The following is an 18,567-nucleotide window of genomic DNA, read 5'->3' on the forward strand; positions in this document are numbered from 1 at the left end:
GCCCTGTATTCAGAGTGATCCTTTCCCTGATCCTTCATCATCCATGTGTGCAAAAAAATTAGGATTCTTTATTACATTGTATCATAGCACCCTGTAGTTTTCCTCCACAGCATTGAACATAATTTATAGTTATATTTTTATTTGTGTGTTTATATTTAATTGCCATCCGCCTGGTAGACTATAAGTTCCAAGAAGGTAGGGTCTGTGGCTATTTTGTGTGTCCTTATATTTTAGGGTTGGAACATAGTAGGCACACAACAATTGTTTGCTGGTGGATGGTTGTGCAAGCTGATTAATAGTGAGTTCTACAATTTGAGGGGTATGGGATAAGGAATAGGGTCATTATTAGGAAAACATGCAATTCCAAGAAGATACCTAAATGTCACAGCTCCTCTACTGTATTCTTAGTGCTACAAGAAAATGGGCATGAAGGGTAAAAGCAAAGGGAAATGCCACTTTGTGATTTTTTTTGTGCTTTTTGTACTTCTGTTAGTTGCTATAATCCTATGGTTTTAAAAGTATAGCACAGATGATCTACCATGAATGTTCTAATTCATTTTCTCACTCAAAATAATGACTATTGCTTTTGGTTATTATGAGACATTCCAATTACAGAAACTTTGGAAAATAAAGAAAAGTTTTCCTGGTGTCTCCTAGTTGTGGGTTGATCACCCTCTGCCCATGTTTTCCATCTGGGCTTAAGATTAGCCTTGGCTTTCTTCTGTCCTCCTTGGACTATTTCCTTATTGCTTTTTCCCCTTGCCCACAGTTTCTCATCAAATGTACTTTTTTAAAAAAAGGCTTTATTTTTATTTATTTATTTGACAGAGAGAGAAATCATAAGTAGACAGAGAGGCAGGCAGAGAGAAGGGAGAAGCAGGCTCCCTGCTGAGCAGAGAGCCCAATGTGGGGCTCAATCCCAGGACCCTGAGATCATGACCTGAGCTGAAGGCAGAGGCTTAACCCACTGAGCCACCCAGGTGCCCCCAAATGTACATTTTTAAAAAATTTTTATTTATTTTTTATTTTTTATAAACATATAATGTATTTTTATCCAAATGTACATTTTTAACTCCGATGTTCCTCTGGGCTGCAGCCTGATATATCCAATGCCAACATAACACCTCTACTTAGTGATCTAACTAATGTAAGTCCAGAAATAAATTTGTCATCAGTCTTCCAAACCCATCCCATGCCTATCATATTCCATCCCAGTGTCTGGTATAACCATCTGCCTAGTTGTCTAATCCAAAAACATCGGTATCACCATGAGCTCTTCTTTTCCCCTTAGTTATAACTCTGGCCAAATTCTATCACTTTTACAATCAAATAACTTTTGTGTCAGTGTATGTCTCTTCATCTCCATGGGCATTTTCTTGACTGATCTGCAAACCTGTTTCACCTAGAATACTGTTCCACTCCCCTGAGTGGTCTTCTTGCATCATCCTTATTTCCCTTCCTCCTTTTCTCCACACTGCAGCTGGACTAATCTTTGAAAATACACATTATTCCACTGCCTAGGACTCTTCAATGGCTTCCCACTGATGTCAGAGTAAAGGTAAAAATTCTAGCCTATAAGGCCCCACATAAAACCTTCCACCTATTATTTTGTCCTTCTTTTTCTCTTTTACTTTTTTCTTTTTTCCAATCACACTAGACTTTTACCAGGTCCTCTAACATGCTCTTTTCTTCCTCATAGGATTCGTAGACGCTGTTCCCTCTGCCTGGAATCCCCATTCTATGGGGAATTCCCTGAACTATGGAATCCCCTAAACTATGGCCCATTTAACCCCTGCCTTTCTTTCAACACCTAACTAAGCTTTTTTTTGACTCTCAAAGTGAAGTCAGGTTTTCTTGTTTTATGCTTTTATAGTACCTCATACCTCTTCTTTGTGACACCTCAACACAACTGTAACTTGATAACTAACTGTAAATTAGGTGATTATGACCTTCACTTACTAGAGTGTTAGCTTCATGAGAGCCAAGCCTATGTCTATCTTATCCCTCATTAGCTCCAGTACCCAGCACGGTTTTGAATAAAATGGCCCTCAGTAAATAGTTTTGGATTGAGAAATCCTTTGAAAGGATTGCTGTTGTAGTCTTGCCTTCACAGAGAGGAAAAAGCAATCTAAAACAAAAACCCCAAGCTTTTGCTTTGTTTTGTTTCAAACCTGATCTTGACCAGGTCTTTGGTCAATGTGACTCTGATTTAGAAAGGATAGTAAGGACAATTAGGCAAAGCATGGGCTTTTTTAGCATAGGATGTTTTTGATAACTCAAGTTTCAGTTAAAGGACAGGAGGGTGAGGCGGTAACAAACCAAGATCTAATCTCTGCAGAAAAGAACTTGATGGAAAAAAGGTAAAAGAATCAGGTTTCCTTTCTGATTATGGAGTTTCATTATCCATATTCAAAATGGATGGCATGAGAAATTGAGCACAAAGAAGACACTAAGACAACAGATAAAGAAAGAAAAGTAAGACTGGCCACATAAGGTAGGAAGCTAAGGAAAGTACAGCCAGCTCCTGAAGGGTGTCTGGGACTCTGTTTATCCCTAGCTGTATGTTTTTTTGGTCTGGTTTTTGTTTTTGTTTTTTTTTATCAGAGCAGGGTATTCTCACAATCAACCTGCCACCTTGCTGGTGGAAAAGGTATTCCTAAAATATGTACCACTGGACTTGCATCACATTAACCTAGAGAACTGGCGAGAGTGAAATTTGTAATTTGTAGGTAGGACATTTTATTGTGACCTGTTCTGTGAGGGTCAGAATAGGCAGAAACTGTGCCAGATACTCGTGCTCAGCATGGTAAATGTTTGCAGTAAGGAGAAAGGAAGATGTAGGGCCTGAAAATTTTATTATGCAGTTGATCAATAAATAACTCTTAAGCACTTCATATGTCCCTGGTACTAGTGATTCCATGGTGATCTAGACAGACATTAAATAAATATGTAAGATCTCAGGTGACAGAAAAATTGATGTCAAATTTTATAAATATAGTAATAGTCTAAGTATGCACATTTATTTTACTTATAAGAAGGATATCAACAAAAGCTGCCTTGTGCTGGGTCTGTGGTCTGCTCATGACTTATGGATGTGCATAGTAACTTGTAGAAGAGAAAGAAGAAGACAGAATAACAGATTCTAAAGTATGTTCATGGATATAACAATTATTAGAATTGTTAATATGTATGTTGATACCAGAGGAGAAAATTTGGAAAAATCTTTCCTTCTTGTGACTTGGCTGATGGAGACCTTTATTGCAGTGATAGGAATAGATTTAACTCTAAATGCCAGCTTTGATTTAGTGGAGTGTAGCTGCCTGGAGGCCTGTGTTGAGAAGGATTCTGAGGCATGTCTAGACTTGTGATTGAAATATTTGAAATGGGCTAGGATGTAGTTATGGAAGCAGTCATGTAATGAATCTGTTCTCCTTATTCTATGTGGCAACAGAACTCATCCACCCTTCCCTAGCTGAAATTAATTCTTTTGTTTATTCATTATTTGTTGAATATGAGATGTGCCTGGCACTATGCTACTATGTATGGGAGATACAAAGATAAAAGGACATAATCTTTGCACTAAAAGAACTTACAGTCAAGTAAAATAAAACTACAATGCTATTGTATAAAAAATGACATGTCTCTGTTTGGACAGTATTGTGAAATGCTACATTTTCTTTGTTTTTTTTTTTTCTCATCAAATCCTAGTGAATAAAATATGCTCAGTTTAGTTAAATACTGAAGGTAGGCTGAAAACTGTCATTCTGAACTCATTTGGAACTTGAGATGAAAAATCTTGCAAAATTCACAAATCATAGTGAATTTTCATCCAACAAAGAATATTTCCAACTAAGGATATGGGCTACACCGAGCTAACAATGATATTTTGGCACATATTCTAAACCCAGTGGCAACGACAACAATGAAATATAACATTGTGGTATGGCAGCTGTTTAGAATAAAGATGGAAAAATATTCCCCAAAAGTCCTAATAAGAGTATATCTGTGCATATATAATGATCTCTCTGTATTTCTTTGTCTTTATTTTTCTCCTTCCTATCCCACCCCCCCAACTGATCATACCAGAGTTTTCTTGTTTCTCATTGAGGATCATGGTTTGTTCCCTCTGTGTGTGGTGATTGGATTCTGTTATGGGTCAATGACTGTCAAAGAAAGAACCCCTCACATTCTCTTTTTGTGACTGTTTCGTCTTTTCCTGTATTCAATATATCACATCCTTGGTAGCTTATGCCTATTCAACTTGTGCTTTTTTTCTTCTTTGTCCACTATCTGGACTGAAGTATGGCTCTTGTTTTTACTTCTGACCTTTACAAGGGGAAGCATCACTGGGTATTCTCCAGGGGCTGATGAGTCTATGTGCAGTGATCTTTAGACCAACCTTCAGATGTCTCCTGAAGGTTGGGGAATTGATGAGTATTTTGGTACCAAACAAATTTGCTTAACTTACTTTGTGGACAAATTTTACCCTGACTGCTTTTTTACTCTTGAAACCCCCTTCCCCTTCCTCTCTAAAGATGCTTAAGGTAATAGAATGGAATGAGTTGGTTTGTTGAATGCCATTCCATTTGTTTGTTTGTTTATTTTTATGTTAGTCACCATGCAGTATATCATTAGTTTTTGATATAGTGTTCCATGATTCATTGTTTGCATATAACACCCAGTGCCCCCTGAAATCCATGCCCTCCTTAATACCCATCACGAGGCTCACCCATCCCTCTACCCCCTCCTTTGTAAAAGCTTCAGTTTATTTCCAAGAGTCCATAGTCTCTCATGGTTCATCTCCCCCTCTGGTTCCCCCCTTCATTTTTCTTTTTTCTCTCTCTTTTTTTTCAATTTTATTTTTTCAATGTTCCAATATTCATTGTTTATGCACCACACCCAGTGCTCCACGTAATATGTGCCCTCCTTAATACCTACCACCAGGCTCACCCAAGCCCCCACCCCCCCCAAAACCCTGAGTTTGTTTCTCAGAGTCCACAGTCTCTCATCATTCATCTTCCCCTCTGATTTTCCCCAATTCACTTTTCCTTTCCATCTCCTAATGTCCTCTGTGTTATTCCTTATGCTCCACAAGTAAGTGAAACCATATGATAATTTAATTTCTATATTTGACTTATTTCACTCAGCATAATCTCCTCCAGTCCTGTCCATGTTGATACAGAAGTTGGGTATTCATTCTTTCTGATGGAGGCATGATGTTCCTATTGTATATATGGACCATGTCTTCTTTATCCATTCGTCTGTTGAAGGGCATCTCATCTCTTTTGAATACCATTTCTTTATCTAATAAGCTTTCTAGTCTTATGGACCTGGATACAATTCTGGTATTGACTATGCTAGCATTCAAACATGGATTACACCATTATGCCAATAGTCCAATTTGAATCCCCAAAGTTGCTAACTTCCAGACTCTATATTTCAGACACTTCTAACTTCCCCATATCTTACAGTGGTGAGACTCTTACATATTGTCACTGCCTGAAGAGATGTAGTGAAATTCTCATCCCCACTGGAGCATAAACTATTCAAAGGCAGAGGCAGTGTCTTGCTATTTCTTTGTGGCCCTAGTGCTATGCTATCAGCATGGAGCAGGTGCTCAATAAATTCTGGCTGAATGAGTAAAAACCATAAAAAACTATTTTATTTAAAAATAGTACATAAATATTACAAGCACCATTTCTACAACCTCTCTCTCCCAAAACACAGTGCAAAAATTTGTAAAATCAATGGTGTTAATTTTTCATAGACTTGAGATTTTCAAGGTTGTATTTTTTTTAAAGATTTTATTTATTTATTTGAGAGAAAGAGTAAGAGAGAGCACAAGTCGGGGCCGGGGACAAGGGCAAAGGGAGAGGAGAGAGAATCTCCAGCAGATTCTGCCCTGACCATGGCGGCCAACACAGGGCTCGATCTCACGACCCTGAGCTGAAATCAAGAGTCGAATACTTAACCAAGTAAGCCACCCGGGCACACCTCAAATTTGTGTTTCTATATGCAGCTTTTAGATTTTGTCTTCTACTTAATATTTTTACCTTTCCTTTCTTCACTTGCCCCACCTGTGCCCCACCACACAATATGACATATTACAGAGGCTGATATGGAAAGAGATTGCACCTTTCCTCATTCAAAGGTTAGTGTTGATCTGGACAAAGGAGATGAATCCTAGAGGCAAGGATATATTTAGGATAACATTGCTTGAGATGATATCATATGGATCTTCTTTATTCAATGAACTTGGTCATTTTTGGGGAGCACAGAGGGATTGGCTTTTAAAAAAAGATCACAAATAAAAAGAGACAATAGTATATGTTGGAAAATGTGACATGACATAAATAGGCATAGCAGATAATTGCATGATGAATTCAGAAATGGCACAATTATTGTCAAATCTATGCTTTACTTCCCTTTGTCTGAGATATATTATTTGGATGCTACAACTTTTGCAAGGAATTTGTGCTTTAGGTTTCTTTTTTGGGGGGTCTTTTAAAGTGTAGTTACTACGAATATGGATAAAGTATTCAGTTTTATTCTAAAATATGTAGCACATTACACTAATTTACACTGTAGTATTTAAGACATCTATTAAGAGAGAATTTAAAAGTAGGACAGATTATATCTGAATATCTGGAACAAGGCTGAGTTAATTGAGGAGAAGATTGAAAAGGAGGAACAGGTGAAAAAAGTGAGTTCAAGAATCCTGGAAAATATATGTATGTATGCAGAGAAGGGTGTCCATCATAGTGGTAAAAGCCCCTAGACAATCAAGTGGGTAAACATTGAAACAGCCTTGGGCCAAAATTGTCTGGGTCATGATTCTTAAGAGAGTGGTGTGAGACTCCTGCCAAATAGAAAAATCAGTGATCATCTATGAAATACTGTGGTTTTAGAAGGGATAATTTTGTGTGCATTTTGAGGTGCCTAAATTTCCTTCGTAGTTCAGATTATTTCAAGAAATATCAATGATTTAAAAATAATTTCTTCTTCATTAATCACAACTTACCACCTATTTTATTTTCATGTGCCAGCATCTTTCGGGGACCCCATTTCTATAATGAAAGGTACTAACATTCACGGACTGTTATGTGACAGACACTGTAGTGAGCATTTCAGTCTCAGGTTATTTCTCACAACAGCCCCGTGATGACACTCTGTCCCATTTGACAGCTGAGACAATAGATACAGCAAATGTGACACAGGCCACAGAGGGACTGAGGGTCTCTCTGACTGAGCTGTGGCCAAACAGAAAGCAGAACTTGATTTCATCGGTCTGAATTGTGCCTTTTTTAGGCTATGAGTTTTCAAACCTCCTACAGTCTATAAAAACATATACCATTGCTAACTACTGAAAGTGCTTAATTTCCTCTTCTCTGTAACCTTGTGTTGCTTTTGATTTCCTAGACCTCCGTCATTTTATCCCCTAGCCTGTACCACTTCAGGACTACCTGTCCTGCCAAGGCTGTCCCTATGAGGGATGCCTGGGACCCCCAGACCTGGCCCTCTTCAGCCCATCATCTTTTGTGAAAGATGCTGGACCACATTTTCTGGCCCTTTCTCTCTTGACTTTCCCTGGGACTTCCCTCACGCCCCTATAATTTTCTTTAAATTGTGGCTACTAGAACTGCAAATAAGGTGACTCATGGATAGGATAATGATTTTTTTTTTGTGAATTATGTTAATTTTAATTTTTTTTCCCATTTTATTTATTTTTTCAGCGTAACAGTATTCATTCTTTTTGCACAACACCCAGTGCTCCATGCAAAACGTGCCCTCCCCATTACCCACCACCTGTTCCCCCAACCTCCCACCCCTGACCCTTCAAACCCCTCAGGTTGTTTTTCAGAGTCCATAGTCTCTTATGGTTCGCCTCCCCTTCCAAATTTTTTTTTTTTTAATAAACGTATAATGTATTTTTATCCCCAGGGGTACAGGTCTGTGAATCGCCAGGTTTACACACTTCACAGCACTCACGATAGCACTTACCCTCCCCAATGTCCATAGCCCCCTCCCCCTCTCCCAATCCCACCTCCCCCCAGCAACCCCCAGTTTGTTTTGTGAGATTAAGAGTCATTTATGGTTTGTCTCCCTCCCAATCCCATCTTGTTTCATTTATTCTTCTCCTATCCCCCTACCCCCCCATGTTGCTTCTCCATGTCCTCATATCAGGGAGATCATATGATAGTTGTCTTTCTCCGATTGACTTATTTCACTAAGCATGATGCCCTATAGTTCCATCCATGTCATCGCAAATGGCATGATTTCATTTCTTTTGATGGCTGCATAGTATTCCATTGTGTATATAGACCACATCTTCTTTATCCATTCATCTGTTGATGGACATCTAGGTTCTTTCCATAGTTTGGCTATTGTAGACATTGCTGCTATAAACATTCGGGTACACGTGCCCCTTCGGATCACTATGTTTGTATCTTTAGGGTAAATACCCAGTAGTGCAATTGCTGGGTCACAGGGTAGTTCTATTTTCAACCTTTTGAGGAACCTCCATGCTGTTTTCCAGAGTGGTTGGACCAGCTTGCATTCCCACCAACAGTGGAGGAAGGTTCCCCTTTCTCCACATCCTCTCCAGCATCTGTCATTTCCTGACTTGTTAATTTTAGCCATTCTGACTGGTGTGAGGTGATATCTCATTGTGGTTTTGATTTGTATTTCCCTGATGCCGAGTGACGTGGAGCACTTTTTCATGTGTCTGTTGGCCATCTGGATGTCTTCTTTGCAGAAATGTCTGTTCATGTCCTCTGCCCATTTCTTGATTGGATTGTTTGTTCTTTGGGTGTTGAGTTTGCTAAGTTCCTTATAGATTTTGGATAATGAAACTAGGAGCTGGTTCTTTGAAAGAATCAATAAGATTGATAAACCCCTGGCCAGACTCATCAAAAAGAAAAGAGAAAGGACCCAAATCAATAAAATCATGAATGAAAGAGGAGAGATCACAACTAACACCAAAGAAATACAGACAATTATAAGAACATACTATGAGCAACTCTACGCCAACAAATTTGACAATCTGGAAGAAATGGATGCATTCCTAGAGACATATAAACTACCACAACTGAACCAGGAAGAAATAGAAAACCTGAACAGGCCCATAACCAGTAAGGAGATTGAAACAGTCATCAAAAATCTCCAAACAAACAAAAGCCCAGGGCCAGACGGCTTCCCAGGGGAATTCTACCAAACATTTAAAGAAGAACTAATTCCTATTCTCCTGAAACTGTTCCAAAAAACAGAAATGGAAGGAAAACTTCCAAACTCATTTTATGAGGCCAGCATCACCTTGATCCCAAAACCAGACAAGGACCCCACCAAAAAAGAGAACTACAGACCAATATCCTTGATGAACACAGATGCAAAAATTCTCGCCAAAATACTAGCCAATAGGATTCAACAGTACATTAAAAGGATTATTCACCACGATCAAGTGGGATTTATTCCAGGGCTGCAGGGTTGGTTCAACATCCGCAAATCAATCAATGTGATAGAACATATTAATAAAAGAAAGAACAAGAACCATATGATACTCTCAATAGATGCTGAAAAAGCATTTGACAAAGTACAACATCCCTTCCTGATCAAAACTCTTCAAAGTGTAGGGATAGAGGGCACATACCTCAATATTATCAAAGCCATCTATGAAAAACCCACCGCAAATATCATTCTCAATGGAGAAAAACTGAAAGCTTTTCCGTTAAGGTCAGGAACACGGCAGGGAGTCCATTATCACCACTGCTATTCAACATAGTACTAGAAGTCCTCGCCTCAGCAATCAGACAACAAAAAGAAATTAAAGGCATCCAAATTGGTAAAGAAGAAGTCAAACTATCACTCTTCGCAGATGATATGATATTATATGTGGAAAACCCAAAAGACTCCACTCCAAAACTGCTAGAACTTGTACAGGAATTCAGTAAAGTGTCAGGATATAAAATCAATGCACAGAAATCAGTTGCATTTCTGTACACCAACAACAAGACTGAAGAAAGAGAAATTAAGGAGTCAATCCCATTTACAATTGTACCCAAAACTATAAGATACCTAGGAATAAACCTAACCAAAGAGACTAAGAATCTATACACAGAAAATTATAAAGTACTCATGAAAGAAATTGAGGAAGACACAAAAAAATGGAAAAATGTTCCATGCTCCTGGATTGGAAGAATAAATATTGTGAAAATGTCTATGCTACCTAAAGCAATCTACACATTTAATGCAATCCCTATCAAAATACCATCCATTTTTTTCAAAGAAATGGAACAAATAATCCTAAAATTTATATGGAACCAGAAAAGACCTCGAATAGCCAAAGGAATATTGAAAAAGAAAGCCAAAGTTGGTGGCATCACAATTCCGGACTTCAAGCTCTATTACAAAGCTGTCATCATCAAGACAGCATGGTACTGGCACAAAAACAGACACATAGATCAGTGGAACAGAATAGAGAGCCCAGAAATCGACCCTCAACTCTATGGTCAACTAATCTTCGACAAAGCAGGAAAGAATGTCCAATGGAAAAAAGACAGCCTCTTCAATAAATGGTGCTGGGAAAATTGGACAGCGACATGCAGAAAAATGAAATTGGACCACTTCCTTACACCACACACGAAAATAGACTCCAAATGGATGAAGGACCTCAATGTGAGAAAGGAATCCCTCAAAATCCTTGAGGAGAATGCAGGCAGCAACCTCTTCGACCTCAGCCGTAGCAACATCTTCCTAGGAACAACAGCAAAGGCAAGGGAAGCAAGGGCAAAAATGAACTATTGGGATTTCATCAAGATCAAAAGCTTTTGCACAGCAAAGGAAACAGTTAACAAAACCAAAAGACAACTGACAGAATGGGAGAAGATATTTGCAAAGGATAATGATTTTTATTTTGTTTTCAGTACTTGACCATGATACCCAGAATATGGTTACCTTGTTAGACTCAACTGCAGTTCTTCTTTTGGATAACATAAAAGGTTATAGATGATACTCAGCTGAGTATGAACTCAACCTCGAGTTTTATTCCTATAAGGGCATCTAAGTGGGACCCAATCTGGGCCTTTTATAAGGTAGTCAGGTGTATCCATTTGCCTTCCTTCCTACTTCTCTAGCTCCACCTCACATCACTCAGTGTCTTACCCATTGTCTTCCAGCCGTGCCAGCTTTGATTCTCTCCTGAGTAGCCAAGCTCTTTCCTATCATACGGTCTTTGCCCATGCTGTATCATTTGTCAAGACTGCCGACCATCATGCCAACTCTAACTCATCCTTTAAATTTTTGTTTTCTTGTCCTCATACATTGTACTGCTCCTTCATAACACCTATCATATCACATTTGGAAGTAAATAACTATTGGTGTACTTATTTGCTTAAAGTCTCCATCCTGACGTATTACAAATAACTCCAGGGCAGGGATTCCTTTGGTCACCTATGTAGTCTCAGTGACTAGCATAGTATTTGATAGCAAATAAGAGGTCAATGAATTTAGAATGACTAACTTAAGGACGAGAAGAAATAATGACCCTACGGGCATAGTTGTGCACATACCTTGGTTCCAGTTCTCCTCTTCAGCAAGACTGGCTTGTTCTCAGATGCTGCAGGCTTAGTATCACATCTGTCTTGGGTTTGCAGACTCTCAGGTCTCTGTAGCAGGGATTAGTGAAGCCAGGACAGAGGGAGAAATGATGTCAGCTAGAATGGCTAGTGGCCAGCCACCTGGTTCCTTGCTGTATACTAAGTATGACAAGTTCAGGTACTGTTTAATAGGGAATAGCACCAGAGTTTGACAGGCAGGACACAGTAGTGAAGGTTCCAGCCACCAGAAGGTATTGGAAATTCAGAGAAATGGCAGCATGGTGACTCTGAGCATTTTTTATATTCAGACCTATCCAAGCCAAAGAGTTGAAGTACTGAGAACAGGATCCAGGCTTTGGGGCTGGCAGGAGTTAGGCAGAAGCTCAGGGCCAAAGTCAGACAGGAGAGCTCAGGAATAGAGTAAGAATCCAAAGCAGAAGGGGTGCCTGGGTGGCTCAGTGGGTTAAGCCTCTGCCTTCGGCTCAGGTCATGATCCCAGGGTCCTGGGATCGAGCCCCACATCGCGCTTTCTGCTCAGCGGGGAGCCTGCTTCCCTTCCTCTCTCTCTCTCTGCCTGCCTCTCTGCCTACTTGTGATCTCTCTATCAAAAAAATAAATAAAATCTTTAAAAAAAAACCCAAAAACACCTAGTTCTTTTTTAAATTAAAATATTTTTATTGCTATAAAAGCAGCTTTATGCACATTGTAGAAAGTTAAAAAATATATCAAAGTAAAATTAAATAAAGTACTACAGATACAATCACCCCTGTATACAACTTTTCTCATATTTCCTTCCAGATCTGTAGTATTTTTTATAAGAATTTGCTTTACGTGTTGTTTGCTATCTGCTTTCTTTGGCAGACAGTTTCCACTTTTCCAGTTCAACAAATGTCAACTTTATCTAATATTCATTCTATATTCAGATTTCCCCAATTGTGCCCCCATAGATGTCTTTATAGCGTTTTGTCCAAATCAGGATCAAATCCAGGGACAAACCTTGTATCTGATGGTTATGTCCCTTAAGTCTCTAATCTAATTAGCAAGGCCCCCTTCTCTCCTAATACCTGTCCTGCCAGTTGTCCTGCTGAATATCGCACTTTCTGGATATGTTTGGTTCCTTCCAAGGGGTATCATTTACATTGTTTTTTTTAATTTCCTGTATTTCCTATAAGGTGTAGGTTAGGTTTTAAGGCTAAGTGTCTGGTGGATTCCTGTCAAACATTTTTGTACCAGAATACATTCTAGGTATGCTGTAATGATCTCCATTGCCTCAAGTCGGGAGAAACATAATATCTGGTTGACTCACTGTTAGTGATGCTGAGCTTGAATGTAGGACTAGGATCCTGGTTGTTGTTGTTGTTGTTGTTCTTCTTCTTCTTCTCCTCCTCCTCCCCTCCTCCTTTACTCCTCCTCTCCCTCCTCCTTCTTCTTGTTCTTCCTGTTCTTGTTCTTGTTCTTCCTCTTCAGATTTATTTATTTGTTTGAGAAAGAGAGAGAGAGAGAGCATGTGTGTGTATGTGTGTGTGTGTGTGTGAAAGAGAGAGAGAGAGAGAGAGAGAGTGGGGGCAGGAAGGGGTAAAGGGAGAGGGAGAGAGAGAATCCCCAGTAGACTCCCCGCTGAGCACAGAACCCAGTGCAGGGCTCTATCCTATGACCCTGAGATCATGACCTGAGATGAAGTTAAGAGGCAGATCTTTATCTGACTGAGCCGCCCAGGCACCCTAGTTCTTTTTAGTAATGTTCCAGACTCTGACACAGCAGGAACATGACTCTCACCAACTTCCAGCCTGGCTCCACTCATTGCTACTTCCTTCTCCATCTCTTTCTCCAACCAATCTTTATCGTTATCCGCCTAAGCAACTTTCATGCAAGAAAGACTAAAGGGAATAAAGGTGGTAAAAGATACAGCAATCAGACTGGGAAGTATAGGCCAGTAGTTCCCCTCTCGGGCTATATGCTGATGCTATCGCGCTAGATATAAGAAGGCAACAGCATGCATATCCAGGAGCTCATCTCATTTGAGGTTGCAGTCTTCCCAACCATTACCTACCAGGGTCAAAATAATTTTAGTTTGGTGTGTCTATGCACGATAAGGCAGTTATATGTATGTATACATACATTCATGATGTATGAATGTTCTCACAACTTTCTCACAGCTTTTGAAAAAGATAAAAGGTTATATAAAAAGCTGGCTCAGCCATTTTATGAAATGATCACATGGAGAGAAAGAGAGAACTTGGATCTTTTAACTCAGAAGGATTCAAAATCATATTGTATGATACTCGGTCTGGGTAATGAGAGACCAGCATCTAGGTCCTGCTTTGTTTGTTTGCTTTTTTTTTTTTTTTAAACAATAAGACTGTGCAAACTTGGTTACTTTCAACACTTTGATTGTCCATATTTCTTATCTGTAAAATGGGAGTAATTACACTCATAGTGTATAGCTACAGAGGATTTAACTATGTCTGTAAAGCACCTTTATTACCGTGAGTAGCCAGTTTCCTTCTCCTTCAACTGCTGGGGCTGAGATTACTGATCTGCTTCCTGCCCTACCCAGCACTGATTCCAATGGGCCTGAGCCTGCAGATGGAGTTCATTAGTGTCTATAACTGGAGGAGTTGGGGAAGATCAGTTGGGAGCTTGAGGCAGAGGCCAAGCACTTATCGTATGAGCTAGCCCTTGATTAGAACAGTGTACTCTTGGGCCATTCACAAAAACCACTGTGATGTGATTTTTTAAAAATATGGCTACAAACCTCAAATTTTGTTGTTCTTTAAATTATTTTTGGCATATGAAAGGCAAATGTAGTTACTTAGGGCCCAGGAACAGGAATAAAGCAGCTGATCCTAGATGTTGACATTTTATTTTCCCTCTCAAGTACTCAGCCTTGAACATACATGCTTTTAAGTCTAATAAAACCAGTGAGAGATGGCCATTCTTACCACATTTGGGAGGCTTTATTTGGTTTTTCAGACGTTAACTCTGAAACCTATATGCCCTGAGGCAAACCTGGGAAATTAGATAATGCTTATCATCCTAATGAATCTGGTCCAGAATTCCTGTTTTAAAGGCGCTCTGGTGGGGGATGAGGGGAGTGTAAAAAACTTTATGAATAATCTTTATTTTTGTGATACATTGCTGGTATCAGAGGCTGGAAGCTGTACTGGTTATGAGTGGACGTGAGAGCTACACAAACCTGTCTGAATTTCAGATCCATTGCTTACTAGCAGGGTGGTGACTCCACGCAAAGATTAGACCCTAAAGTTCACATTGCCTCTGGGAACCTCAGCTTTTCAGTTTTAGAGGAGAATTGATTATTATGACTACAGCAAGGGATGCTGTGAATATTAAAAGAAATATGTAAATGAAGCATGGCTCCTAGTGCATAATAAGTATTCAAAAATTAGCTGTTATTTTAATTATCATTATCTTTCCCAAGGGAACACAGTTTACAAATGCTCACCTTCCCTAGAGTTTTTATCTCAATTCTGACTCTCCATGATTTACTATTGTTAGATTGATGAGAAGCATCCATGCTTAGACTATGTGTTGTAATTTCTGCTCATTGGCTCTATAGTGGGAATTCTTTTTTAAGGCTTCACAAGTGTAATAAAGTACCAGAGAGTGGAGTGTTCCTAGAAAGTATTAATATTTTTGTTTCAGATATGTATGGGATTATTTGGGCTGTAAAACCTTCGTGTGCTATCATTGTTCATAATGGAACTTGCCATAGCCACCTCCCTTCCCCCACAAAACTCATAAACTGTATCTTCCAAATTGAACAGGCTGTGTTACTAGTTACCATGTGCAAGCCACCGTTGAAGCAAAAGGTCACATGTAATTTGGCTGCAGAATTCCAGTTACTTCTTTTTTCTCTAGCCTGTACTTACAATTCTGCATGTAATTGAGAGTATTTAATGCATATTAAGTTTTTCATGACTAATACATCTTCTGAGGTCAAAGCAGGAACATAAAGTGAAAGTAAACAAAGCACCTTGTTTCTTGGTGCTGAATTTCCTGAGACTGTGCATATCACCCTGTACAGGGCATGGATGAAAATGGAAGTTTTATTCCCCCACCTCAAACGTCTTACCTCCAGTACCTTCGTGCAACTTTTTTGGGACTTCCTAAGATTAAATGCTCATGATTAGTGACTTTGGGTATTGAATATCTGTTCAGCTAGTCCAACTGACCTTATATTATTCTGTGTGTTAAAGTCTAAGAACTAGAATTTTTATGTCAGAGAGAGATGGGTATGGAGCTTCAGAATCACCAGTCCCTACAAATAAAGATTTGTTTGCCCTTTGTGTTTTTTCCTAGAAGAACAACCAGACACTTCCTTAGACGTTGTGAACTATGGTAAGTCATAGTCTGAGTGTTAAGTGATAAGTTAGTCTAAGAATTCTTCATGACAGTCCCTCATGTAAGAAATACATAATTCTTTCAAAATCTAGGAACACTTAAATATTTGGCTGGTAAAGACCAATTGCTGATGTCATGTTTGGTCCTCTTTCAAGGGGCTGATTTCTTCTTCCTGAAGGGATTTCCTCTCTTTAGAGTTATTAAAAAAAAGTCCTTCAGTAAGAATATCATATAGCTGTTGATGCTTCATTAACCCAGGCAGCCCCATATCTTGCTTTCTTCCCATCCTTGAATCCCAGCTTATGACCCTGACACATGTGTCTTATTTAAGTCCCCCTTTCTAACAAAGATGTCTGTTGTCAGGCTTCTTGGCTGTTTCATGACACTATATCTTACCCAGTCCTCTTTTTGTGACACCTGGCTCATTCCTCAGCTAACCCCAGAGAGTTGAGTCTTGCTATGCAAAATATGGCCTGTGGACCAAAGCAGGGGCATTACCTCTGAGCTCTTCTAGAAAGGCAGAATCTTGGGCCCCAACCTGTTCTTACAGAATAAGAATCTGCATTTTCACAAGTTCCTCAAGTCATTCATGTATAAATGAAAGTTTGAGCAGGCACTGGTTTCAAGAGTTGTTCTTCCTTGATGTGCTCTCGTTCCTGAGATACATAAATAAGTAGTTTTCCGCTGTGACTTCCAACAGTACTTGGACCCCAAATCCTCAACTGAAAGGGTTATCACATATGCACTTTCCTATCTCTATTCTCAAAGCCTCTTTATTGATGCTTGTTAGGTTTCATTGTACCTAGGTAGATATTCTAAGGTTTGCTCTTAGACGGATAATAGCATTTTATAGTCTTCAAAGTTCCTTCTCATAGATTTTATTTGATCACATATGATCCTGTAAGATGGAAAGGTAGGTAAAAAAAAAATAGTCATTTGTAGAAGCTGTTTTATAAGTTTCCATTTGTGTTTTTCTAAACTTGGAGTGGAAAATGTACCAGCAAGTATTTTTTTTTTCCCTATTTTGGAAAAAATAGAAGCCAAGTCTTTTGGGCTATCAGAAATCTGTGAGTGCGTTATTTTAACTCAAAATGTATCATGATTCAAAATGATGTTTTACTGCTCAATATGATCAGTTAAATTTTCATTCATAAACCTTGTATTAATGAGGATATAGTAATTAGGACTATAATGAAATTATCATCTTTTTGACAAAATTCTTGCGATAAATGGGCCAAAGAAGAATAAGCCTCCACTTCTGATATAATAGACTAAGGAGAGAAGGAACCCAGAGCACTGCTTCTCCTGGGATGAATAGGAGTTTTCAAAGAAAGGGAAAAACTCCAATGTAGAATATTGCCTTGAGACCCTTTGCAATTTCCATCCTTCGACAGAAGATATATCTGGGGGATTCACTGCTGAACCATGGGCCAGGAGAATCTGTTGGTTTTGCAAGCTCTGAAAGTGCAACTATATTAGAGGAAACACCTCAAGATCCTAAGAGTGTTACACCCAGGAGTTGGGGGTGAATGGATGAATAGGCGTGGCAGGTGAATTGGATGCCATTTTTGGTCTTTTCTCTTTGACCTGTTCACTCAACATTTACACTTCTTTTTAAGAGTCTTATAACTGTATTTAATCATGTAAGTGAGCTTGGGAGAATTGGAATGCTGTTGAGGTTAGCCCATAGGAAATATTCTTCAGCAGCCTCCTCTTCCGAAAAACCTGGGAGCCAGAGAAGTTGGTGACTTTATGCCAAGGGCTAGTAACTCCTCGAGGACCTTTCTGTAAAATTGTTCCTTGTCCCTCTGCCACCATTCCCACCTACATATAAACATGCCTAATTACCAGCTCTGTGAAAAAAACTGGTGCGGCCTCCATTGACCCTCTTACCATCTTCCACCTACCATTCTATTTCTTTGCTTTTTCTCATAGAAACTCCTCATTAGATGGGCACCTAGGTGGCTCAGTCATTAAGTGTCTGCCTTCAGCTCAGGTCATGATCCCAGGGTCCAGGAATCGAGCCCCACATCAGGCTCTCTGCTCAGCGGGAAGCCTGCTTCTCCTTTTCCCACTCCTCCTAATTGTGCTCGCTCTCTCACTGTCAAATAAAAAAAAATAAAATCTTTAAAGAAAGAAAGAGGAAAGAAAGAAGGAAACTTCCCATTAGTGTTGTCTTTAGGGACTGACTCCACTCTTCCTTCCTATCCTCTCATTACCCCACACCAACTGAAACTGTATCTGCGCTACTTCTGGGAAACGCCTTTTTATCCACATTTCTGAGAACATCTCTCTTGCTCCTCCAGTGGAGAATTATTCTCTTTCTCACCTTATTCTCCTTCAGCACATGTTGCCACTGTCTTTTCTGCAGTATTTTCTTCTCCTTCCATGATGCCACACTCTTCTGGTTTCCGTCCCTTCTCTCTGATGTCTCCTCTTCCTTTGCCCAATCTCTAACATTTAGAGTCTGAATGTTGGAGAACACCAGGTACATTTTCTCTTTTTGTATTCTTCTAGGTGATTTCATCTTGTCGTATAGTTTAAAGACCATAAACAAACTGCTTGCTTCTAAATTTAAATGGCTGGCCTTGATTGCTCTATCTTGCTCCAGACT

General features: G+C 39.3%; 1 protein-coding gene across 2 annotated transcripts in view; it reads left to right on the forward strand.

Moving 5' to 3' along the window:
- Positions 1 to 18,567, forward strand: part of SLC44A5 (solute carrier family 44 member 5) — a 424,145-nt gene that overhangs the window by 176,252 nt on the left and 229,326 nt on the right. For both annotated transcript variants that reach the window (XM_046024493.1, XM_046024485.1), the window contains exon 2: positions 15,912 to 15,950. In XM_046024493.1, the coding sequence (XP_045880449.1) occupies positions 15,912 to 15,950 (39 nt within the window). The remainder of the gene's footprint in view (positions 1 to 15,911; positions 15,951 to 18,567) is intronic.

Source organism: Meles meles, chromosome 1, assembly GCF_922984935.1.
Source record: "Meles meles chromosome 1, mMelMel3.1 paternal haplotype, whole genome shotgun sequence".
NCBI classification, from domain to species: Eukaryota; Metazoa; Chordata; class Mammalia; order Carnivora; family Mustelidae; genus Meles; species Meles meles.